General features: G+C 31.1%; 1 protein-coding gene across 1 annotated transcript in view; it reads right to left on the bottom strand.

The window, feature by feature from the left end:
- LOC136984848 (phosphatidylinositol 3-kinase regulatory subunit alpha-like) overlaps window positions 1–26884 on the bottom strand; it is a 68457-nt gene that overhangs the window by 27370 nt on the left and 14203 nt on the right. Inside the window, exon 2 of the mRNA XM_067281989.1 lies at window positions 26159–26806. Within this exon, the coding sequence (XP_067138090.1) occupies window positions 26159–26492 (334 nt within the window). The 5' untranslated portion in view covers window positions 26493–26806. The remainder of the gene's footprint in view (window positions 1–26158; window positions 26807–26884) is intronic.

The following is a 26884-nucleotide window of genomic DNA, read 5'->3' as shown; positions in this document are numbered from 1 at the left end:
TGGAATAACATTGATCAGTAATTTCTACCATTTTAATTCACTATAACGGGAAATTCCGCCACATTTTTGCCTTTCGTTTCTTTACCATATTTAAAAAGGAAAAAAAAAACGAAATTTTCGTATCAACAGATCATCTTTTTATTATACTACTGATTAATAAAATGCTTATAAATCATTTATTTTTCATATAACCGATACTTTCAACTAATATTTATCACTCATTCTCATTTGCCACTAGACAAAAACAATAGTTACACACGTATTCAAACCAGAAGTTTTAAATGAGAGATCGCAAAATTTATAAATTAAACAACAAACAAATTATTTTAACACTATAGGCAAATAATTTATTTATTATCAGTGGCGTGCCGTGACATTTGATGACAGGGAAGTTGTTTCTGTAAGAAGCCGACTTCCAGGGGCAATCAGTTAATTGCGCGTCAGTGGTGGTTTAGGGCAGGGATGGGCAACCTGCGGCCCGCGACGCATAAAATGTGAATAAATATATCAATTTTCCAGCTTAAGGAAGTATGCAGCAAAAATTCAAACGTTATTTTTACAACTTATGTATGTGAATACTTTTTCCCGCAATGAATTTAGTAAAAATTAAAACAAGAAACTGGCTAACAGCCACATCGAAACTAATTTAAAACTAGCAGTGACTAATATTTAACCAAATATTTCCAATATATTACGTTTACATCAGTTCCAGAAGCTAAATTAAGTATACCTATGCTAATTTATAATTATATATGATGAAATAATTCTGATTTACCAACATTTTTTTCTCTTTCTCTTGTATGCGGCCCGCATCAGTTCAAAAGTCTTAAAATGCGGCCCTTACATAGAAAAAGGTTGCCCATCCCTGGTGTAGGGTCAATTCGTATTCATTTGTTCGATAAGCCAGTAAAAACTGTAGACTTCTCTAAATGTATTTTTAATATCACAATTACATTCTGAATCGCTAGCCACGATATAAAGGCTAAAATTACAAATAGATTATAAAAACTTACTCGGCGAAATAAAATGTGCGGTGGATATACATACCTGGTACAATATATTGTTCAATTGTATTAATATACTTTTAAAGAAAAATTATAATTAAATGTAGCTTTATAAAGAAACGTACATAAAATTAACGTAAAATATTCTTTACTTTTTAAATTTTAAAACAATCCACTTAGTCAAATAGCTCGATACGAATGGCTAATAATGGAATCAGAGACGGTCCAGGTAGGTATGCAGTGAGTGCATGCCAAAAACCGAGGGTGCCGGTACCGGTCAATGTCAAATGCCTCTTGTCGCATCACTAGTGTACCTCAAAGAACGCGACATGGTTGTTGTAAATTTTAAACATTTCTCACCATAGTTGTAAAAATCTAGATATGTTAAACTTAATATTGAGTAGATTGTCCGTCATTTGTTTTCTAACTAATTCGTTTTAGGACCAGTGTCCACGAAAATTTACAACTTTTTAGTCATTCTCATTGAACTGGAAAAATTTCTGTCTTTACTATCTAATATTACGAAGAAATCAGTCCCCACTGTACTCGGCTAGAGATTGGTTCGGTTAAGCTCTTGTTTAAGTAAAATTCCGGCTCTTTCGGCAGGGTTTTATTTATGTCCCCAATTCCTTAATCTCTTAATTATTTAATTACTTCTTAAGTAGAAATAAGCTGAAACCGGTTACTTTGTACCTGAATATTTGTAGTCTTGGGAAAAAAATGGAAAAACAAATTTTTATGACAACGGATATATAAATCGTAAATTTAAGGAAAATAAATTCTGGAGCTTTTTTGTACCTTGTGCGTCTCATTCATTAAATTTGGTTGTAAATGATGCTGCCAAAGTAACAGTTAATTTTTTTAACATTATACAAGAATTGTACACGTTTTTTCTGCATCCCCTTACAGATGAGACATACTAAATCATAATATCACTGGTTTAACATTGAAATCCGTAAGTAATATAAGATGGGAGAGCGGAATAAAAATATCAAATATTTTAATGGATTTTAACTTTTGTCAACTATACAGAACTATCATAAAAACATAACCCAACCGATAGGAATTTACTGGTAAGTTATAAATGTACAGTACTTATGATTCACATAATCGGGCGTGGGCAGCTAACAGCCCAGAACCGGTCCGGGATAAAATCATTGGAAGCGTTATACGTGTGTAGCTTCCACCACCTAAACCGTGTGACGTTGGTGCTCTGTAAAGCGCATGCGCCAATGCCTATAATCTGGCTGCTTGGAAGCTGACCCGGTTTCGACAATACAGCGTTCCATTTCGCCAGTGATATTCGAATACACGATAGAAATCTTATCGTTTATTTCACATGTAGTATAGAAATTTGTAATAAGATACATAATGCAATTATAATAAAATATTAATTTTAATTAATTCAAACTACGTTAAAATACGAAAATTTATATTTTAGAAAATACAAGGGAACCGGCGCTTCTACCGCTTCCAATGACGGCACGCCACTGTTTATTACATTCTATGAATTGAAAGTCGAAATGCCGAATCTCAATTCCCATCGATATCCACGTATGAATGAAATTACCTCGCGCCATCTAGTAACTACTGTAGTAATTATTCAATAAAAATTTTAAATTCGTTTATTATTTGTTAATTATTAATCATCGACATTGTTCTCTAAATACACAAAAACATTGTAAACATTTTAACACTTCTCGATCTTTTCAAATTAATTCGATATTATTATTTATTACTATTAGCAAATACCGACAGACAAACTCGCAGGAAATCCGGCTGGCAAAAACATTTCATACGGTCCATAAATGCAATTTGTTAAAAGTTACATATAACAAATGAACGGAAATAAAAACAATATTATGACGAAAAGTGGAGATATTTTAGTTTCTTCTGTGTACTTTTAACCGCGTAAATATTGTCAGCCATTTTTAATTAAAAAACATCCTTTAATATGCCCATCTTAATTACTGAACTGTTTTCATTAAAATAAATAAATGTATAAAAATTCATTGTAAATGTAAAATACGGTATTTATTCTTTACTTAAAAAGTTCAATATTTTTATTTAAACGCAGACACTTTTGGAGACAGCGGAGTAGTCTCAAAGAAAGTCCATCAATTTTTAAAAATTTTTTTGTTTGTTTTTTAAGTACATTTCCGGTGTTTACCGTGTCTTTTGACTTGTCTTATCACTTTTAAATTTCTTAAAAAAATTACCCATTTGGAATTTCGATTTTTTTACCTTCAATTGTGTTAAAATAATCTATGGACAATGTAATTTTACACAAGTAATCTACTTGGTCTAAATTAGTTTTTGAGCTGTTAAAAGAAGTAAATAAAATAATTAAACAAAAAATATTCATCAAGAAAACATAAATAATCTCTATTAAATTTGCATTTAAGTTTATATATATATATATTCGGACGGTATCTTACGATTAAACGATTTCTTCAAATGATGTAGTTAGAAGGATGATCACACATTTACGTATTTTAAATAATTTATATTTAAAAAAAATAATCTACATTTCATATATGTAGATACCTAATCGCTTACTGTTTATTTATTTATCAAAATATCAAAAGAATTTATATTTGTTGTTCGCGATCTCGGGTTGCCGACCTACACACATCTAGTAAATATTGATAATCGACAATACTACAATTTTTACAATAAATGGATGTGTAAATAAGATTACGAAATTAGACGAGTAAAATATTTTGACAGCTGTAAGAACTTTCCTTTACCAAATACAATACGAATTATTAAATTCGTATATATCCTCGATATAAATAATAAAAAAAATCTTATAATTATATCGGCCACGCTGCCTGGTAACGTGGCTCTAACACAACTGGACAGGCAAGCCAATGATACAGTTCATTTTAATGAAACGGAGTATGTCATTGGCTCTCTTGTCCAGCTGTATTAAAAAGCCGTTTTACTAGACGACGCACCCATTATTAATTAAAAAAGGAAAAATGTTTAGAGTTAGATGAGATTAACCCAGCGAATAGAGATATTCGAGAAGAACGAGTAAATATAAGAATAGAGTAGGGAAAGTCAATAGTCATTACATAATTTCTATTTAAATAAATTCTGGCATGAAGGATCTTAAGACAACGTTTCTAATTGCTTATTGTACTTACGTAACCTTCAAACATTCTTTCTCTCAGAGTTTTCCTAATTTAGCTCAAATGTACTTGTATATTGTATTGTAATATTTTATATAATATCGCATATATTAATTATATGTATATTTTTAAAATTAAAAAGTATTTTTAAGAGTAGAGTAATTAATAATAACAACAATAAAATATATAATTTATATGCTAGTATTTTCTTTTATAAAATATAATATTTAAAATGAAAAAAAAAATTACCACCATGTTTTCAATAGGAACCATAAATAATTCAATATTAGGCTTAAAACAATTAAATTTTATGTACGAGTATTACATGTTTTCAGATGATATTGTAATCTGCGTATTGTATACCTGAAAGATAGAATGCATACTTCCTGCAGTTATACAGCATAATTAAACTGTCATTAGAAAAAAAAAAATCATCGTTACATTTGTATTTAATTAGATCATTTTCAACTTAAACTATTTTTACCCAAAATTATTAATAACCTGCTCCTCCTTATAAAGAATTAATTATATATAGGCCTATGAGTCAATAATACCTTAGCGAGTTGAATTTCCTAAAGCGTTTGAATAAAATATTATTATTTATAGAATGAAAATCAACTAGACCAGAGAATCTTGTAAACTAGCTGATTATTATTATTTATGGCTGCATTTGTTAAGCTTATTTATTCAAAGTCTTTTCACTTTGCTTTAAACATTTATAACATAAGTGCAGCTACATAGCTATTGGCACATTATGTACAGTATAATACTCGCTCCTTTGTATTCCAAAGCCATGACTGTAACAATGGTTTTATCAGTAAATAAAACAGCTAGATACACGGATGATGATTTGAATAGAGAATGAAAGCCAGAGTTAACCATTTATTACATAGCGAATATCATATCATTTTCGAGTTCAACCATTATAAAAAAAGAAAAACAAACTGACAAGCGAGTTGAAAGATGGCGTGTATGTTCGAGCAAGTTATTAACACACATCTAAAACGAATTTAGATAAAGTTTATCTAGTTTTCTTTTTTTCTTGGCAACTCAAACTTTCCACAAATGTCAGATCTATTGACTATTTTGAAATGACCACATGTGCGCATACATATGTACAGAAATATAAACACAATTAAAGCAATTTTATTTTTTTTAAAAAAATAACAATGGTTTTTTCCTATATTGAATTTCGTAAAGTTGAATTATCATCGATTACCGTTTTCTTTGTCATGCTTATCTGATTTTCGTCAATAAAAACTTACGATTCACGATCTGCCGTTTCATTATTATACGGACTTCCTTTTTATAAACATTTTTTATACAACTTTATTTTATATTTATTTTTCATACGTTAATTCCTTCTGTTTAAAAACTTTTCAAATTAATTCTTCACTGTGTAAAAAGTATATCTTATATTTCAACTGTTACAAAGAATTATATTTATTCCAAATATAGAATATCATTCACATTTTTATTTATATAGAATTACCCTTTTAAAGTACAAGGATTTCATTCATATGTTAAATTTAGACCTACATCAAGACACAGTACTTACTTTTCAGTATTCTTCAATTATAATTGAATTATTCTTTACTCTCAATCACAAAAAAGCAGTATATTTAATTAAGAAAACGAGATAATATTTATCATCTTAAACCTTACTGACTTTTTAACATCGATCCAAACTTCGATCCTAATTCAAATAAACTTATCGAAATCAGCGAAAAAAATTTTGCAAAAAAACTTTCGACATCAATGAATCTTTCTTCAAATATTAAATATTTTCCGTATTTCATAATAATTCAGTTACGTAAAATAGAAAATCTGTATTGATATACTCTGATAAATAAAGACAATTTAAAAAGTCGGGTGCATTTTTATTTGCGCTATTAAAAAAAATCCAGCAACGAGTTGCTTAACTTTCCCGGCAACATTTAAAACTGGCGCCATCTGTTATAACATTTTATTATTAAAAACTTTTTATATTTTAATTATTATAAAATGACGAATAGCTTAATTTTGAGGGTAGGGATGGGTTTTTGTAAAAAAAAAATTGTAAATGCTAATAACGAGTAAAATCGTCATTAAGTCCGACCCTACTTGAGATACGACACACGACCACCCTTTATCCCCTTTCCTCGTCGACCTTTAACCACCAAAATTTAATGGCATCAATCCCCCTAATACATAAACCACAAACCTACAAAATTTCAGACATTTTTGACAAAAAGCATAGGAGTTATTAAGTTTCAAACAGGATGAACAAAATCGTGCCCTACACATACACATCCATACATTTCTCAACGTTTCGAAGTCCCGAGTCCAGAAATGTAAAAATCTTGGAAGTCATGTTTTGACCGATCGCCATACTTTCCCTCTGTTACAAATAATAGAGCCAAAAAAGTAAAATAGTTCTAAATGTTTATAAGTTAAAATAAACCGACAACAATGATTATTTTCAAAAATATTGATAAATTTTCGAGTATTTCTGATTCGTGTGTTTTAAACAAATCCAGTAACGTTAATGTACAGTCTCTCTCTCAAACGTCCCTAGTTTTATGAATTAATTTCGGGAAAAGACACTCGATTATAGTACTGTAGATAACGGTAATAGAAAGTGCATCAGTACATTTCCACATAGTTCCAAACACATGCTAACACCACTCAATGATCAATAACATGGTTTAATCAGAATTGTGGTGACTTCATAGAGAAAGAAGCGAAATTTGATGTCTCGAAAACACGGAAGTTTGTATGAAGATTGAAAAAACACTTAATTTTCGCCAAAAGATCGTTTGGCGTTATCAGGCTACTATTGAGTTACATTAATAATTAATTAGTAACTACCAGATGAGCAAAAAATTGCTCGGGCAAAAAAAAAACAACAGCAGCGAAGATTAAGATTATTAGATTACTTCGTACTTCTAACCCTTCTATTATATTATAGTATTTCATTTATATTTACAAAGGTTATCGTATGTAAGAGTATTATGATACCAAGTGCCCAATCTAACACATCTTAAAAATTCTTTAAATTTGTACAATAGAAAAATAAAGAATTTTTAAAATGTGTCAGGTTGGTCACTCCGTGAGATAAACCCTTACGTAAGATAATCTTTTAGTTATATAAATCAAATACTATAATATAACAAACATTAAAACAAAAATCATATAAAGAGTTTGGTTATTTCAGCCTACCATTGTCACCTTTATCGCGATACTCAGATGGTACGAATGGCACAATTTCATTTGTCAAGTCGACACCAATTGAAAATACGATATTTTAATTTTTTTAAGATATCGTATTTTTTCCTATTGTTAACTCAAAGAAATTGTACCATTCACAACCGAATATCAAACGGTAATCTGCCAACGAATGAAATTTCGCAAAAAAAGAACCAAATATTTAAACTCGGCACCCTCGAGAACCACTTAAATCATATGTTGTGCTCGCCGGTAATCTTGTACTACGCAATTTTCCTATTCGAATGCCACCATATCGCTGGTCCGATAGAAAAAAGGGAGAGTTGCAGAAGGAAGTTAAAGTACTTCGACCAAAAGTAGTCGTTGATCATACTCTCTTCGGGAGAATGATCAACGACTACTAATTAATACTGGTCTACTATAAATATTTGAAAAGCAATCCGTGTTGGATAGGTTGTGATGGTCCCGCATGTGAACGAAGTTGCTAATCTTAATGTCCGAAATACTTCATATATAACTTGTTTAAATAAAAAAAAATCTTGTAAAAATGCTAGAATAATTCCTTTTGTGTGATAATAGTGTTTAAATTTTGGCAACAGCTTGTATAAACTACGTGAAAAGTATGTTCCCGTAAATATTGCGTTTATAGAAAAATTATTGGGCTGCAATTTGAAAAACTTGTAGACCTATAAATTCCTTCCTTAATCTTAGAACAAAGGTTAGACAGGGGAAAGTTGAGATAGATGCGGAAAGCTTACGGACAGGAAGCCCAGATTAACTATATACGAACTTTCGGTTTGGAACAGAAGTCACGTTACTTCGATTGAAAATTTTCTCCTGAAAGGTGTTAGATGAACGGCATGACTCTCTTGCTAACAGGAAAAGTATGATGTACAGAGCAAGACCACCCAAAGAATTGAGAAAATTGTGAAGTAAAATTGCAGCCAGGCATTGTGACGATGTCACAATAAATAATCGCTCGTTAAAATTAGTTTGGTTTATTGGTTACGCGAGCGATCTGCATCCAGGGAAGACTTTTATGGAAAGCTGGACCCTATTTAGGTGTTACTAATGTGAAGAAAACCCGGAAAAAGCCATGCCAGAACCCACGACTGACTACCAGTGTTCGATGGTTTTATCCACTCGGGTACTGGAGGGCACTTATTAGAATTAAGAAAGTACCGTTCGGAAATTAAAAAAAAAAACCCCGAGTCGTTAGACGTGAAAAATTAAATATTTATATAGTTACTATAGACTTTTCACAAAGTAACACTTTCGATTTCACGCATGCAAGTGATATATGCTCCCTGTTTCACAATGACACAGCGCGTCTATTTCGCGCTATATCATTGTTGCAGTAATTAAGTGAATGTATTCTTTTTAAAATTATATCGTTTTTTATACGAATTATATTTAGTTTATTATTTTGTTAATTTTTTCCAATAGATGGCGCTACGTCTAAATCAGTAAATCCAAGGTCTGTCAGGACACGATACCGTGATGCATCGCGGCAGTCGCCATGTTGAGTCTTTTTCGGTGTGTAAGGTGTTTCTACAGCAAAGCTGATTGTTTGTTTCTTTCGATCGCAATTAGTTAAATATGTTTATAGACCTTGAACAAATCGAATGTAGACAGAAATTAATTGATTTACAAAAATCCAATGGATATTTTGGGGTGGAATGTACGCAGCGTCCGCTCAAGCATTTATGTCGCCCCGGACAAAAAGACGAATTGCCGCCCTTTAAATATATACTTTTTAAAAATATATATACCGTATATCTCGGCAAATAAGACGATAGTTGAATTTTAAAAAGGCCCCTAAAATCCCAGAATCATAAAAAGGCCCCCCAAAGGATTTTAACAAATGATATTTTTACGTTTAAGGACAAATAAATTAAAAAGGAAAGCCGATGTTTGGAGTTGTAGTTTAAATTATTTTTTATAATCGTAAAGGTTTTTCACAATGCAATTCATTAAAATCTCAATTTACATGGAAACTTTTTTTTATAAACATCCCCAGAAAAATTTGTATAAAAAAAAGAACTACACAAAATCAAATGAAATTATTTAAAAACAAAAAATAGCAACAACATAACATCAAATTAATTTTTATCTTAATAACTCTGGATAATTCGAAAAACGATAAAGAATAGCAATCTAATATAAAAATATGAATAATATTTTTCTTAATATATTATAAAATAAAATTAAGTGTCGTTTATCATTAAAAAAAATAAAACCAAATACTTAAAAATACCGTAATACCAAAAATGAAATAAATAGTTTATTTTTGTAATCGTAAAAAAAAAAATTTAAACCTGCGATCCTCGTTTAAAGTTTGCAGTTCTTGGAGATTTATCAAATTAGAATAATGCCAAACACAAGATTTACTAAAAGCGCACAATAAAAATTCAAAAATGAAACATTAGATAGCAATGTTATCTATTGATTATTTCTAAAAATTCTTCTTCTGTGTACGCCATATCAGATTCCTGACGTCGGCGACATCTGGCGTAGATTAGTAAGTAGTTAGTAAATATGCCGAGGTGTTTCTAGGGAAAGTTACAGCCAGAGTGGTTTTCCGATGCCTTCTCTGGGGAGCGATGTTACGCGAGGGAAAGTGCCTTTCGGGAAGTATTATAAGGGAAACTGACCCCTATTCAGGTGGAGAAAACACGGAAAACTCCACGTGGCCAGCCTGTCCGAGCGCGGCGCGGCCGAACCCGCGACCAAACTCCCAGTGTTTAGCGACAGAACCGCTTGGCCACTGGTGGGTTTCTAAAAATTAAGAAATGAAATTCTTATTAAATTTCAAAAAATCATTCGCTTCACTAACTTAAAACTTTAGTATGCTACTTCTATCTAATCTTCAAGGCATAAATATATGATAAAGAAAATAAATATTAATTATAATGATAAATGTCGATAAGAATATCGAAAATCTGAAAAATTATATATAGTTATCTGACGTAAATATTAGAATTAGACTAAACTTCATTCATTTCTACATAAATATATTTATAACCTAAAATTTCAAAGTTAAAAAATATGAATTCTTCATTAAAATTATAATTATCTTGCTATAATCCCAATGAATGAATGCTTTTTCCTACGATATATAAACCTAATTTCTTTCACTTTATTCATGGAACATTAAATTACGGGAAATCGACTTTTCTTCAATTTTTTAATATATAAATATGAATTTCTTTGTTCCAGTAAATTGTCGTCACACATCTAAGTTAAGGCCGGATGGCCGAGCGGTCTAGGTGGCAGCCTACCGCTCTGGGGTCCGGGGATCGAATCCAGAGGGGTCGATAAATCCCCAGGAACGTTTCGGGGGTGGTCCGTCCGGATATGTCGGGCCCCGTCCCTCACCATCCGGCCGCCCCATTGTGGGCCTGGCAGAACCCATAATGGGATTGCGAAAAGAGGCCCTCTTAGTGTCCACAGGGCGAAAAGTTATAAAAAAAAACACATCTAAGTTTACAATCTTACGATCAGATAGGACAGTTATTCACTTTTTAAATTAAGAAAAACTATTGAGTATTACAATAGTTACTATTTTTAAACATTATCTACTGTTCAGAATAATAAAAATATTTCATTAATTCAATATACGCTTTCTGCAGACCATGTCACAGAAGTTACTCATGCCTGTAAGTATCTGAAAAATAAATATGTGGAGAATAAGACTGCCTCGCTAAAGTCAACAAGTAGATTTGCGAAGTCCGATTTATTAAATTCTTGAAAATATTTTAACAATATACTATTGACTTTGTCTATACACGAACTAACTTAGCTCAATAACCTTCGTAGTAAATCCATTTCCCGCCCCCCGATGAATTTATTAAGTTCAGCATAATGGAAGTTCGATTTGTTAATAGTGTGGTAGTAATAATGAACAGTTGAATTCGGCACCAATACTCAAGAAAACGTAAAATGACAACAGTCCAAATTACATTATTTTTCTCTAAACTAGTATGAAATAACACTTATTTCTTATTACTGTACTTATTTCAGTTGCCAGAAAGCAGTTTTTCAGTTGTATAAGCAATAAGTAAAATAAAGCATCTAAAGCTAAAACTTTTTCCGCTGCTCACAACCCTTGAATTATTTAAAACGCACACATCTTCATAAAAAATTCCCTTTCCTTTCTTTTTTATTTTAAAAGATATTGTCGTTTTCCTCAAGTATTTTAGTCTGATTTAGGCCAGGAACACACATGCGTAAAATTCAGCGTAAAATCTAGTATAAAACAGAAAACGTAAAAATTTTTCTGAAATTTTGGCTGAAACAGAACTGAAAATAGAGTAGAGCGTGTCTCTACTTTTTACGCCGTAAAATTTTTACGCCAAAATTCCTCCAATAAAGAGAAGTATTTTCTGTGACGTCAAAGTAGACACTTGCTTTTTATTCTAATAATGGCGGCAACGAGGGTTAACCCTACAATTGTGACGGTCTCGAAAAAACAAAAAATAAATGAAATACAGGGGTTTATCGAATTTGTTCGACCACATCAGTGTCATGCATAAAGACACTGTATTTAAACAATGTTTATGGATGGTTGTAAGTGCAAAATTTCAAACAACAGGTAGGTCTTGTAAAATCGATATATAGGCCTAGTATTTAGATCACACGTTCTTTACTTGAATTCGGAATATAAGTCTATTAATTTAAATTTTCTATATTATAGCAGAGGAAGTGGAGAAAAAAATGGAAGGTACAAAGGGATAGATAGCCTATATGATAGGAAAAAGTTAATGAAAATTAGCACTGTTGGTGGCAGTGGTGTTTCTTATTCGGCCAGAATTTTTACGTATGTGTGTTCTGGCATAAAAGCGTAAAACAGAAATTAAACTGAAAGCTGATTTCTGATTCAGTTTTCTGCCACACAATTTTACGCGTATATGTTCTTGGCCTTAGACACAGCTTAAGCGATTAAATCAAAGAAAAATGTGCATCATATTACGATAAAGGGTGAATGAACACGTCAAAGCAATTAACATTCTCACAGCTGGGATTGTAATTCTCAAGAAGGATCTTTATTTTCCTGTCTCGTCATTATGACTTTTTCCTCCTCTTATTTTTTCCACTAATGTATGCAGTCATTTGCGACGCTGCTTCCAACTGCACTAAGTAATACAGAACAAAGTTCGAAATTTCATATGAATATGGTTTTTTGGGTCGTAAAATCTTTCCGTTTAATATTGATCAAACTGAAAAATCTATCTTCAACATATTTCCACATATGAATGTAATCATCTAAAACAGTGAAGAACAATGACTAAGTTCCGTTGACTCATTGTTTTCTGCCAACTAATGTTTTCGAAACTTGTCGACTTTCTAGGTTTGAGTCGCAAGTTTTTCGTCTTAGGAAGCGCATTTTCGGATTTGCTATGAATTTTAAGTTGTATATAGTGTTTCCGTACTTCATTCATGCGTATCGAATTACGAATTCGGCCGGTTCGAAATCTAGCATAGTCTTATTTGATTTTACAAAAATTTCTACAATTATTCTGTTTTTTTTCACATAGAAATAGATTTATTTAATTTCATTTCTAACTCGAGTTACTACTCAACCCAAGATTAGATGACCCGTTTCAATTTCTCAAGCAAATCAAGTCCGTAATATCCGCTGCAAACACACTTGATCGCAACGGATCATACGAACGATGGATATTCCAAATAGCATCCAGGAAAATTACTGAAATCCAAACTGAATTCAGACCTGAAAGAATATCTCACAGTAGAGCTAGATCACATTTCAAGACATGAAGTAAAAGATTAAAATAAAACCCTCCTCCCCTGAATTAAAAAAAAAAAAATTCTACATTAACAACATACAAGCAATTGTACACTTGTTATAAGTAGAAGTTTTATTCTTCACAAATATATTTAAGTTTAATGATAATAAAATTGAAATAATGCTCACATTCATAATAAGCATACATATTTATAATCATTATATTTTGTCTTTGATCATCCGGGGAAAAAAATGTAAATAGATAAAATGGAAGTCTTTTAAAAGTGTAGCTTGAAGCGGCTGTTTCATCTAGATCCGCCCTGCTCACAGCGATAGACAGATAGCTTACCCCAAGGCTATCCAGTTGATAGAATAAGTTTATTTTTTCCGCTACGAAAAAAGTTGGCAAACCCTGATCGACGATGTCGTTTGAATGTACTGACCGAGTCCAACTCTACAAGGTAGTTATGTGTTAAATGAGACGACTCACAAACTTGAAAACATGATAAAGTTTATTCAACACTTAACACTGAAGACAAGTCACATACAGTACATGTCCGCGCAATTAAAATCACAAATCATCACTTGCGACTCTTAAGGAATGCGCCCTCAACTCTGAGGGTGGAGGAATGCCAGGATGGGTCTAACAACAAACCAGATCACTCTTTTCTACACTTAACTGGATAAGCTTGGTTTCTAATTCCGAATCACTAATTCTAAAATCCCGTTCTATTTCAAGAACTTTTCTGTCCACAATAAAAGGAATTATTCGAATCGAGTGTGTCTTCCGTTCTCCATTTGAAACCTTCATTTTGACGACTTAAAAATTATTTTCTTTCAGCACAGGATTGCGTTACCAACATCCGATCCTGACAAATAACAAACCACTTTAAAAAAATGAATTCAATATACAATATGACAATTCAAATACAACGTAACTATACTAAGATGGAGAAAACGTTATATTCCATTAAATTTTGCGATGATGAACACTATTGTACAAAACCGTTTACAAATGTGCTACTTCTACACGAGAAACTAGTTTTTTTTATCGAGTTAAACAAAAATTATATAGTGTTGCACTTTAAAGGTGTTGAGTAATAAAGAAACAAAACGGAAAATTTTGCAATTTGTCATAAGCTTATCAAAATTAAAACAGCAGGAAAATCCGAGATCGTCTTATCAGCCAAGGAAATTAACATCCGTATTAGTAATAGTGGCTCGAAGCAGATGGTTTCTTCGAAAGATGACACAGGAATAATAAGCATATTTCAAATTAGTTACAGAATGTTACTTGTAAAATCTAATTTGAATAATACATATAAAAATAAATTACCAATTGAGTGTAAAATAAAACCATAAAACTTATTATTTTCTCCCAGGACAAACGAATAGAGTTCTGAGCGCAACTGATTCGGTTATAGGCTATTGTCCCATCTCTCAAAGAAATTATTTCTTGATGATATGCCATTACTTAAAGAAAACTTAATTTTTCTACATTATCGAATATTTAAAATATCCCACGAGTTTTCGGAGTTTCTCCTCCTTAAAGAACTAATCTCACTTTCTCGTCTCACACTTTTCCAGCTCGCTATTCTATCTGGAATCTGCTTCATCTGCCTGTATTATCCTGCTCTTCTGCAGTCTTTTTTTTATAATTCTATGACTCATTCAATAACTAGAAGCTACTACATTCCGAATCTTAGTATTTTATAACCATGCAAAATAAATGTAGACTAAAAAAAACTTCGAAACGTGATGCAGTTTTAATCGCAATTATTCAAATAATTTTCATTTAAAAACATCTTGCTTTCAAACAAACCAAAGTGATTGAAACTATGAAAACTGGCATGCAATAACTGAAATCAGTTGCAATTATAATAATCAGTTTCTAGCCCGATAATTCGGCATTGGTTGGTGTCTTTAATTATAATAATCATTAACAACTAATTTGCCATTCGTCCATTCGATCGAAAAACTTTTTATTCGTTTCTGATGACATTTAACATCTTTCTGAAGATTTGCATTTTTTTCCCTTTAAATCTCGTCTTTTTTTGTATTCGTTTCTCAAAATCCAAAAACTGAAGTTTAACATTTTATAAGCATTGAGGAAGCTAAAATACCTTCACAATTCTCTGCCAAAGTACAACGATAACTCGGATCTCGATTACGATGAAACGATCTTTTTCCTCGGTTGCAGCCGCATTAAAATTTAATTAAAACAAATACAGTAACGGAGCTATTTATCAGGCTTTCAGAAATCCAGAATTACCAGAAAACCGACTATTTTTGAATTTAACGGGTTGTAGCACATTTATAATTCGCCGCGCAGCCACTTTGTTTTGGTTTCAGTAAGGTACGCGTAGCATGCCGCTAGTACTATCCTGTTCTTTACTTTTCTTCGTATAATTTTCTTCCTATATTACACTATACATGGCATTCTTTATTTTAAGAGGTTTAGTAACGGTTAAATAAACCCGGTTTAGAAGTGTATTAATTTATATCAGGTAAATACAATTTCGTCCTTTACTTTCCATTTATAGTTTAAGTGTATATTTATAAATCCAGAGTGCCTCCAGAAAATCGGCTTGATAAATGAATCTTCTAGCTTCGGAGAGAAATTTGAATAGATTAATGGAATAAGACCGTGGTTCTCAATGTTTTTGAAGTCGGGAACACTAAACTTTCACATTATTTTTCCGCGGAACATTTAAAATACATCAGCTTTAAAGCAGGGGTGGCAAACCTTTTTGAAATCGAGCGCACTCAATCTAGTATTGACGTCATTAGCGTTTGCTGATTACATTCCCATATAAAAATTATTTTACATTGTATTGATTTTTAACTGTATATTTGATTCGCGGAACACTTGAAGTGTCTTCACGGAGCACCCGTGTTCCGCGGACCATGGATTTAAAAATCACGGGAATAAGGCAATGCAATATATGGGCAATCTGCCAAAGGGAATGCTTCCGGAAAGACTTTCTATAGAACCAACCCTTTTTAGGTGTTACACATGTAAAAACCTAAAAAACTATGCGGCCAGCCCGTTCGTGAGGCACGAACTCGCGATCAACCACCAGTGTTCAGTGGTTTTTATCCACTTGGCCACTGGTGGACTCCATCTGTGAGGGAAAGAAAATGAAATCCTACTTTGAAATGTCCAGTTTATGAAAATCAAAGTTGAATTAAAATAATTACAGCGCAGACACTAATTCTTTCTGGTTCAGAAATTACTTTTACCTATAATAGATAGGTAAATAGGGTAAATAATTAAAAATGTAGCCTACGGTATTTTAATATTTATCTTCACAACTAAATACGTATATACAGGGTGGACCAAAAAGAATATACGTATTTCAAACTGATATATTTAATAAACTGTAAGACATACAACTATGGAACTTGGGACACACATTTATGAAACTCTCTAGTTTAGATTACAGGTGTTCAATATGTCCTCCACCAGCGACACGAACAATATCACACCGATACTCAAATTCCTGCCATACTCGACTAAGCATGTCCGGTGTCACTGATGTAATGGCAGTACGGATCCGGTTCTTCAACTCATCGAGGTTCTGTGGTAGTAGAGGAACATAGACGGTGTCCTTGATGAAACCCCACAGGAAGAAATCACACGGCGTCAAATCCGGTGACCGTGGAGGCCAGCTGAAAAGTGCTAAATCATCAGCTCCTTGACGTCCAATCCAACGGTTCGGAAGAGTTTCATTCAGAAACTGACGAACTTGACGATTCCAGTGAGGGGGTGCCCAGTCTTGTTGAAAAATGAGGTTGTCCTTGTTCAGCCTCGGAAACAACCAGTTTTGCAACATATGAAGATACTGTGGACCGTTAACCGTGTTTCCATCAAAGAATTACAACAACTGTGAATACGTCATTGTAACCAAGCACAACTGACATCTGGGGGACATGGACACAAACTAGACAATGCACTCGTTCCTCCGATACCCGCAGCACACCGCTACTATCGATAGTTTACTAAATATATCAGTTTGAAATACGTATATTCTTTTTGGTCCACCCTGTATATAAAAATTTTGCAGTACTACATCCATAAAAATTAATCATACACGTGAAATTATTAGCTGCTTTTTTGATACTATTAATACTATCTCGCAGTCTAGTTCATTAACAACAACTTTCTTTTCAATAATTACATCACATTTTAAATAATCATAATCTCTCTCTTCCTTTTCAAAAGAAACAGATCAGGTTCAAATTTTACCCTATTTTATTAGTTATCTCACAGTAAGAAATATGTATAATACGTTATTATTATTTGGATTAGCTTTAATGTTTTTTTCTTAGTGTTAAGATCTTTATTATTAGATCAACAAAATTTTTCTTCTATTCAATTATCTAGTCACGACAATACTGATTGAAAAAGTAATTGCAAGACACGCATTTTGCATTAGCAAAGAGAATTATATCATCATTTTATCGTCATCTTGGATTATCTTTTGAGATTTTTTTTAAAGATAAACTATATTCACGTGTCAGAAAGTTTAATAATTTCTTGATATTTTCCCTTTGTTATCAACTTATTTCATTTTTTGAAACTTACTTTGGTGCCACTTTCAATTCTTTTCAAATTAGCAAGTTTTCTGCTTTTAAATGAACAATTACATTATTTTCTACGTGAGTCAACATGCAGCAATTAATTTTCGATTTATATTTGGTAACAAATATTGTAAAATATAAATCAAAACCTAAAATTTAAAATGTTGTATTAAAAACTATACGCAAATAAAATGAACTAAACTATTAGACCAAACTATTAGCGATTAAATCAATCAGGAAAAATGCTTGAAACTTAATAGTGAAGTATGATATTGTCAACGACATTATTCCATATCATAGCGTGCTTTGTCATTCACTTTTTATTAAAGTCTAATCAAACTATTTGGCTAGTCTATAATTTAACCGAACCCATTTAAAAAATGTGATGATACTTGTTGAAAATGAAACTGCTAATACGGAACAAGTGCGACTGGTTACCACATAAAAAGCTGTCAAGCAATCACAGTTTGTATAATTATTACATCATTTAATTTCCTTTATGTATATTTTTAGCGTTCAACTATCTTCATTTTTGATTTGGATTAATCTCGGAATCAAGCTGTATTAATACATTGGCCTGACATTAATCAAAAAAGAAGTTTGATCAACAAAACCGGACGATTATTTTAAAAATGATTAGTTAATGTTAAAAAAACTCTAAAAGGACATTTATTGATAATTATCAGACATCTTCAACGTATTCGATTTGATATCGATCTGAAGCACATTTTAAACTAATTTCATTTTTACTTTCCTGGCTATTACAGAATAGGGAAAAGAATAGTGATCGGTCAAGTTTTTGCATTTCTCGACGTTTTGATAGTCAAGGACCCCAAAAAATATGAGTTGGGTGTGGGGAGGTCGGCGTCTACTTTGCATTATATCTCAGGAATAGATGAACCAAAAATTGTGAAACTTGGCAGGATTATTTCTATACACGGGGAATTGGTACTATTAAATTTTGGCGGTTAAAAGCCAAGAGTAGGGAGATAGGGGGGATCGTGCTATATCTAGAACGGGGTCAGAGATTTAATGAAAATTTTACTCATTGGCATTTACATTTTTTTTAAAACTCGTCTCTACTTTTAAATACAGACATTTATCAAAATTCAACAAAATACCGATATACTAAGCATAAATTGCTATAAGATGAATGAACCTCGCTAGTAATTTATGCTAGGTATGTCGACGATATTTTTATTTTGTGGCTCAAGAAACCGGACCTCAATCTTTTTCTAGACAAATTCAACGCCAATCCATATGGTCTCCTCCTAAAATTAGAAGAGGAGAGTGACAATTTAGTACATTTATATAAGGATAAAATGGGAAGAGGCCAGAATTATTAGACCTACTAGGAACCCTATTATTATTAAGTTCTTAGAACTGTTAGAAAATTTTAAAGCCAACCAAAAACTATTTTGTATCAATCGTAGAGATGTTGACACATTGCCTACGGTGTGGAAATCCACTCATGAAATGTAATTTCGGATTTGGTCATCTTATAAAAATTAAAACAAAAACAACTAACACTTTTATACCATTTCCTTTAATTGTATGTTTAATTAATTTGTTAATTTTAATTTCTATGCGAGCGCTCTCTTTACAACTCTTTAATTTTTAAATTATTTCCGTTGCATTCGATATGTTTATGTTCGTTCGTTTTATTTTAAATTTATGTACTTCACTGAGGACGGCCTATGAGGAAGGTCGAAAACATTTTGATTCACTCAATTTACTGCTGGAGTTACCAAGGTGCTCTATTTATTCTGTTACTTATTCTCCGGTTAGATCTTATTTACGGTCTACTTGCATATTCTAATTTTTCTATAATTGTATCTTCCTGATTACGTGAAAAGATTCTAGCATTCGTATTCGTTTAATCACGAAAAAATTGACGTTATATAAATTAAAAATCTAGATACTAATAGACAAATTATGTGATTTTATATGTTTATATTTTGAAGTTGATTTATTGCCAATTGGTCAATTTATATTTAGATAGAACAGCTTCCGTTTAAAACGCGATTTGCTTATAAAAAGAATAATGTTTCAAGTATCTGCCTGTCAAAAGTGATGAAGAAGGTCATCATTCTAGCGTTAGAACACATTAACCCGCTTTTTTTAAATATCAACGTTTACATTTAAATCGGGGAATACTATCACTTCATTTAGATGATTAATTAAATTATTATATGTTACGGTAAATTAAACCATACCTTACACATTTAATACTTTCTTTATATAATTTTAACAGCTTTAAAGAAAATATTACAAAGATAAAATTTATAATAAAATTATAACAATTGTTTTTGATACTTCTGAAGAACTAAAAAAAGCAATCTTTTCTGGATTTCAGTAAAAAATATCTTGATTTTCCTAGAAACAAATGTAAATTTTTTTTATGAAAACTATTTTGCTGTCTTTTTAATCTAAGATACCCTACTTTAGATTTTAATACAAACTGATTTTTATATCATACATTTAAAATTTGTCTTTAAATGTTAAATACTGTTAATTATTAACTGTTGCATGCATTCTTTCTAAATATATATCTGATTTTGAAATGAAAACCAATTGCAGAAACACAGTATTTAGCAATATAGATATATTTTAATGGTGAAGTAATTTGAACAACTTCAGTCTAATTTCATACATACTAGTAGGTACTGTTAATTGTAAACACTTTGTGATTAGCCTGATAACAATAACTCAGTGAACATTATGTGGTGAAGTGTAATCAAATCAGAATTAGTGGAAATTCTAGCTTTATTGAATCAGATAATTTAAAAACATGTTAAACAATAAAAAATGTTTTAAAAACTTAATCAGTGTTTAATTTAGTTACTAATTATAATTACTTAAATTCATCCCCAGCATTATTGCTAGTTATTTTTAGTATTTCATTAATAAAATGCTCATTCATAATGTTTTCAAAACACATCTATACTGTATGCCACAATGAAGTATTTGCAGAGTTCCATCTGAGCATTTGTTGGAAAATTCAGATTGTCTTCATGTTTGATTTTCTTTAATTTCATCAAATATTTCCCCCAGTACCTTCTTCAATAACAATTTTACATATTCCTGGTAATAAAATTGTAGCACACTGGAATTTCCTTGTCAACTGACAATTAGTGTTTAAATTTTTCTTTTGACACATCATCTGTGGGATTCTCTTCAACAGAGAGTTCACTTTCAGATATGTCTGTGCTTATTTTAAAAAAAATTTCAAGTTTGTATTCCATTTAACTAACCAGTTGTTAAAAATATCAAGTCACCCAGGCATTTGTATTTGAACAGTAATTCAGTAGTAAATGTTTCATCCCTTAACATATAGTAATATTTGAAAAAGTAAAAATTCTACATAAGTCTGTTTATAGCCTTTCATATTAGCAAAGCAAAGAATTGTGACACACTCCTTCAATGATTTAAATCCTCTAACAGTTTTCTGTTTAGACATAAATATAATCAGAAATTGTACAAAAATAAAATGCTATTTCTTCTGCATTATAGACATTATTATGTAATTATTCAACAATAATGAATAATTTTGGCAATTCTAGCTTTATCTTCAATTCAGCTGATGCAAAATCAGACTTTTTCTCATCATCTGTACAAATATTCTCCACTAGTTTTCTCAACCAGTTTAACCTATTGGTTGTAGTAAAATCTCTCTTTCCCATATTTAATTATCCTGCTTTATGATGCATTAATAGCCTATTAACAGGTATATTTTTTTCACAAATATGACTAAACCAAAGCTTCAAAGCCAACTCAATTTCACTACCTTTTTTGGTTCAAAATCTTTTATTAAATACATTCCAATTTCAATATGATTTTCAAAATCTTTCACAAAATGTAAGTTTTTAACTGTGTAAAGCATTGCATTGATTTGTATTTGGTAACTTAGCAAAAGTTTCAAGTTTATCTTTGAGGGACAACTCTGTTTCTTGTTTGATTCTTCATTATGCTAAGAGTAGCAGAGTACTATACTTGAACAATATTGAAGACCTGAGTCTTCAACAACAATAAACAGGTAGTCTATAAATAAAGTAATAAGTACCAAGAAAAGAAATATAAACTACAGTATTATATCTGTACACAAGTCTTGTCTTTCATATATCTAACTCTGTTCTCGAGATTAAGGCCAGACAATAGACGGACAGATAATAGTGGGAATTTATGGGTCTATAATTTTTTCAAATTGCAGCCCAATACATTTTATTTTATCGGCTGTTATTAATCATCTAAGTGAATTCAAACTTGTAATTAGTAACATAATGACAATTATAAATGAGTTTCTAATAAATATTACAAAATTAACATTTGTTGTTAATTTATATGTTTTAGGAGAAATTATCGAGGCGACATTCAGTTTCCTATTATTCCAGTTTATCCCTGTTCATTAGTGTATCATATGTTGATTCAGATAATATTAGATATACAGTAAGTGCTACTTATTGTACATGACTTGTAGTTAATCACCATTACTGAAAATGCCAAATCATCCGTAAATTAAAAATATTCACAAATTTCAAAAATGATATATATATGACTTAAAATATACTAAAAGTTATAACAGAGAAATGGTAGTTATATGCATAGTTTGAGTATTTACTATTATTTTAAAACTACTGATAAAATACTTGTCTAAATGAGATAATTAATTACATCAATAAGAAAAACAAATATCCAAAAATTGTTCAGAATATTTTTAACTTTCCACACAATTTTTGGAAAATTAGGAATAAATTATGTTTTATATTTCTTGATACTAGAAAATTTTAAACATCTGGAATACAAAATTTGTATTCTTATTTGTATTAAAATAAGCTATATTGCCAATCTTTCAAATGTTATCTAGTTCACAAAATATTAACCGTTGTAAAATATTAATTTGATAGAGAAGAGTAAATCAAAGCAATCTTGTGGTTTGTTAAATTTGACCCAGGTGCAAATGGTCATAAAACCATTTACAGCAGCATGAAAACAGCTACAATTAAACAAGTAAATATGCAGAATAATGATCACCCACATTTGGGCAGTGCAAATGTAAAAGAAAGCCTTGCACATCTTTCTGATTGGTCAGAAGTTGGCTCCCAAAAAACATTTAAATTTGAGGAGAGATTGGAGAAAGTGTGGAGAGTAAGGCTTGAAGCTGATAGCACTTAATCTCAGATATTCAGCAAGCCAAGTGAGGACAGGAAGAGAAGTTACACTCCTCAGGTGCATTCTTTTATTTCTCTGCGTAATTATGCAGAGAAATGAAAGAATGTGCGAGCAGCATGTTTAAAAATTCCTGCAGAACCTGTTCCTATATTCTGGCCAGAATGTGCACTGTCGGACAGCAAAAACAACCACTTGTAGTAGTAGTTTATGATGGAAAGCAACATGGCATCCTCCATGGTTTAGACGGTTTCGTTTCAGGGTCCAGTATGTGATTTTATGAAGAAAAATTTAGAAGTTGTAAAAGTGAAAGTTAGTGCACACAGTGATGTAAATGTCTTCTTGAATTTTTTCAAATGATAGCCAGCATTCTAATTTTTTCATGCTACTTTGAATGCTCTGTCAGCAAGATAATCCATTTTATGGTTAAATTTTACAATTGGGACACTTCTTTTGTCTCCAAAAAAATGCATATTTTAAAATTGTACATCTCTCCATGATACTATCAATAGTATGGGTGCCACCATCTTTTTTTTCACTGCCATTCCTAAATGCTTACAAACAGCACACTCCAGCAGCAGTGGAGATGCAGAGCAACTGCTATTATCAAATGCACCCTTCCAGAAAGAATACTGAGGTACAGATGAGGTCTGAGATCAGATGAAAAGTGTAGACAGAGCCTATCCATAGTCCAGAAATTACTGAGGAGACATTCGATCTCCTATTATTCCAGTTTATCCTTATTCATTAGTGTATCATTCAGTACAGTATGGTGCTGTGATAAACTGAACATTTTCTGTAAATAAACTGTATATACTGAATTGAGTGTGGGAGTGTATTTCCTATGAATCTATAGTATATTTTGAACATCTCAGACCCTGCTTATTCAAGAAATCTGATTAAGAAGACAGAGAACAGAGAGAAACTTTCACTACTCTATTTTGCAAAGTTGAAAACAAACATAGTCTTTAACATTTATATTTTTCTATCTTTGATAATTTAACAACTGGTCATAATACATATTAGATTTATACAAACTGTTGTATAAAGGAATTTGGTACAATTTGCTTCACTTGATAATTCATAAACAGAACTGAACAGAAATAAAAATTTTTACATTCATATTTTCTGCTACAAAATTGTGGCATTAAAAATTTTTTTGAATGGAGTAAAAACTATTAGATCTGATAGAATAAGACAATGCAATTCTAGGGCAATCTGGAGAGCATTATTATACTTCTCAGGATGACTTTCTATGAGAAACTAATCCCACTTTTTCTATTAGACATGTGAAGAAAACCTAAAAAACCTCCACAAGACCAGCTTGTTGGTGAGGCACAAACCCATGTGACAACTACCAGCATTTAATGGTTTTTATTCATTCGGTCACCTGTAGTGATGTGTGATTAATCAATCAATTAACACTTGATTAACATTAATTCTTTTTGATCAGTTAACAATAGATTAAATTTCACTCTTTGAAAATTGATTGATTATAGTTTGACAATCAGTCGATCTGTTGAAATCAAATTTTACAATTTTCAAATCATAAATTTAAACAGATCATTTTAAAAATTCTTTCAATGCAAATTTTTTACTTTCAATGCACTTCACAGCATGGCTGCAGTGTTTTATGTTGCAGGTTGTAGCTTAACATTACAATGAGGCAGATAAAAATATTTGTTTTTCTTCCGTACTGTTGAGAATGGAATGTAAGCACTCATAAATTTTTTTCTACTCCAGAGTTATTACTTTGTGAATTGTTTTAATGTTTTTCACCTTATCTTGAACTTTTTAAATTTACATTGTAACAATAGTGCAACCTGTACTTATGTCGTTGGCATCAAATTAAAGTTTAAAAAGTATTTCTTAACAAACAATAATGTACAGGGTGTCCAGAAAGGGTGAGTGCAGTTTAAAAGTAAAATAAATTAAAAATAAAAAATGTTCAAAGAAAGTTTTATTTTTAATCTATGGTTATTGGAAAATTATTTACTAAAAATTGTTATCTAAATGGCGTCCATTATGCTCCTGGCACTCTTCTAATCTTGAGTGAAGATTTCTCAGTACACGTTGACACAAAGCCTGCAATACCAATGCCATTTCTGCTGTGATATTCTGCTTTGAATTAATGTCCTCGGCTTATTTTCATACAGCCTCTTTTTAAGAAACTCACATAAGAAATAGTCCAGAGGACTAAGGTCTGGACTGCGTGGTGGCCAGTTAACATCACCTCTTTGCAAAAATCAGCTTATTGGGGAATAACTCCTTTATGGCTTCAACTGAATCATTTGATGTGTGACAAGTGGCACCATCTTGTTGAAACCATGTTCTTGTATTGAAGCCATGAAACTATTGTAAGGATGGAGCTAAAAAATTTGAAATCATCTCATGGTATCTCTCTGATTTCACAAAGAGGTGATGTTAACTGGCCACCATGCAGTCCAGACCTTAGTCCTCTGGACTATTTCTTGTGGGTTTCTTAAAGAGAGGGTGTACGAAAATAAGCAAAGGACATTAACTCAATTAAAGCAGAATATCACAGCAGAAATGGCATCGGTATCTCAGACTGTGTGTCAGTGTGTATTGAGAAATCTTCACTCAAGATTAGAAGAGTGCCAGGAGCGTAACAGACGCCATTTAGATAACAATTTTTAGTAAATAATTTTCCAATAACCGATAACCATAGATTGAAAATAAAAACAAAAAACTTTCTTTGAACATTTTTTATTTTTAATTTATTTTACTTTTAAATTGCACTCACCCTTTCTGGACACCCTGTAGTAAACATCTTCAAAAAGTAACAATACATGTGTTTAATGGACAGAAATCACAACAAATAAGTCAATTAATAAAAAATAATTGATTACTTTTACATATTCAATTAAATCGATATTAATAAAAAAACTTATCACACATCACTACCGATAGACATTTTTAAATATTTTATAATTTCTCAACAAGAGATAAATAAAGTAAAAGATCAAATAAAATTTAATGCTAATCTTTTATTTAATATTAAATGAAATAATACTAAATGAAATAATTAATTTTTTATTTAATTATCTGATAAAGTTGTTACTACTGTTCAAGAAATACAGTAATTTAATAAAATACTTCAACATAAAACAATAATATTTACTGTACAAAATTACTGATCTACTTTAAATTCAGAAGACAAATATTTCACAACAGATTTGAAATTATAATGATATTCTGAAATTTTATAAGAATTTACAACTTTGTGCTAAAAATTTATTATTATATTCATTGTGATATTAATTAAATTAATTTAAACATTTAAATGTACTTACCAGGTGATCCATCATATCCTGAATCATTGCACTCTTCAATGGCTTTTCTTAATGCTAATGGACCAGGCCTTGGTACAGGCCGTTGAGGAACTGGTGTAGTAGGGAGAACTGATTCTCTCTTCCAAAATCTTACAAATGTTCCTGGAAAATAACCAATTTCTCCTGTTCTTTGATTTCTTCCAAGAACCCATCCTTGAGGATTTTCCTCAGTGCCTTCAAGGATAAACTGGAATGGTTTTCTAACTTCTAGAACATCTCCATGTTCTAAAGACAATTCCGTATCACCAGTCTTATCATATTTATATTGAGACCAATAATAAACAATTTCTGCCATACTATATTACAGAAGTACATTAATAATTGGCAAGGTAATAAACAATGATGATAACTTTAAAATATTTTATCCTACATCCTTCAACTAATTTTTAATTTTTGCACAAGCATAATCCAATACTGGTAAGATTTGATGTAAAAATATGGAATGTATTTTCAAATTACAAAAACTGGCTGAAAATTTCTCTTATCATTGTCATTTAAATAGTCTTCATTCATAATGTATTTTAAACAAAACCATTAAAGCTCTTTAAATGAAGATATACATTTTCCTTTTCTGATATTTTTGAATTCTTGAGTCATAAACCAATTCATCTGAAAAAAAAAATTATATTATTATGTTTATTATTCAGAGAAAATTTCTAATAATTAATAACAAATCATAATAATTTA

The sequence above is a fragment of the Centruroides vittatus genome, unplaced genomic scaffold (assembly GCF_030686945.1).
Source record: "Centruroides vittatus isolate TY-2023 unplaced genomic scaffold, ASM3068694v2 contig_934, whole genome shotgun sequence".
In the NCBI taxonomy this organism is placed as follows: Eukaryota; Metazoa; Arthropoda; class Arachnida; order Scorpiones; family Buthidae; genus Centruroides; species Centruroides vittatus.
This window is presented reverse-complemented; position numbering and strand designations above follow the sequence as displayed.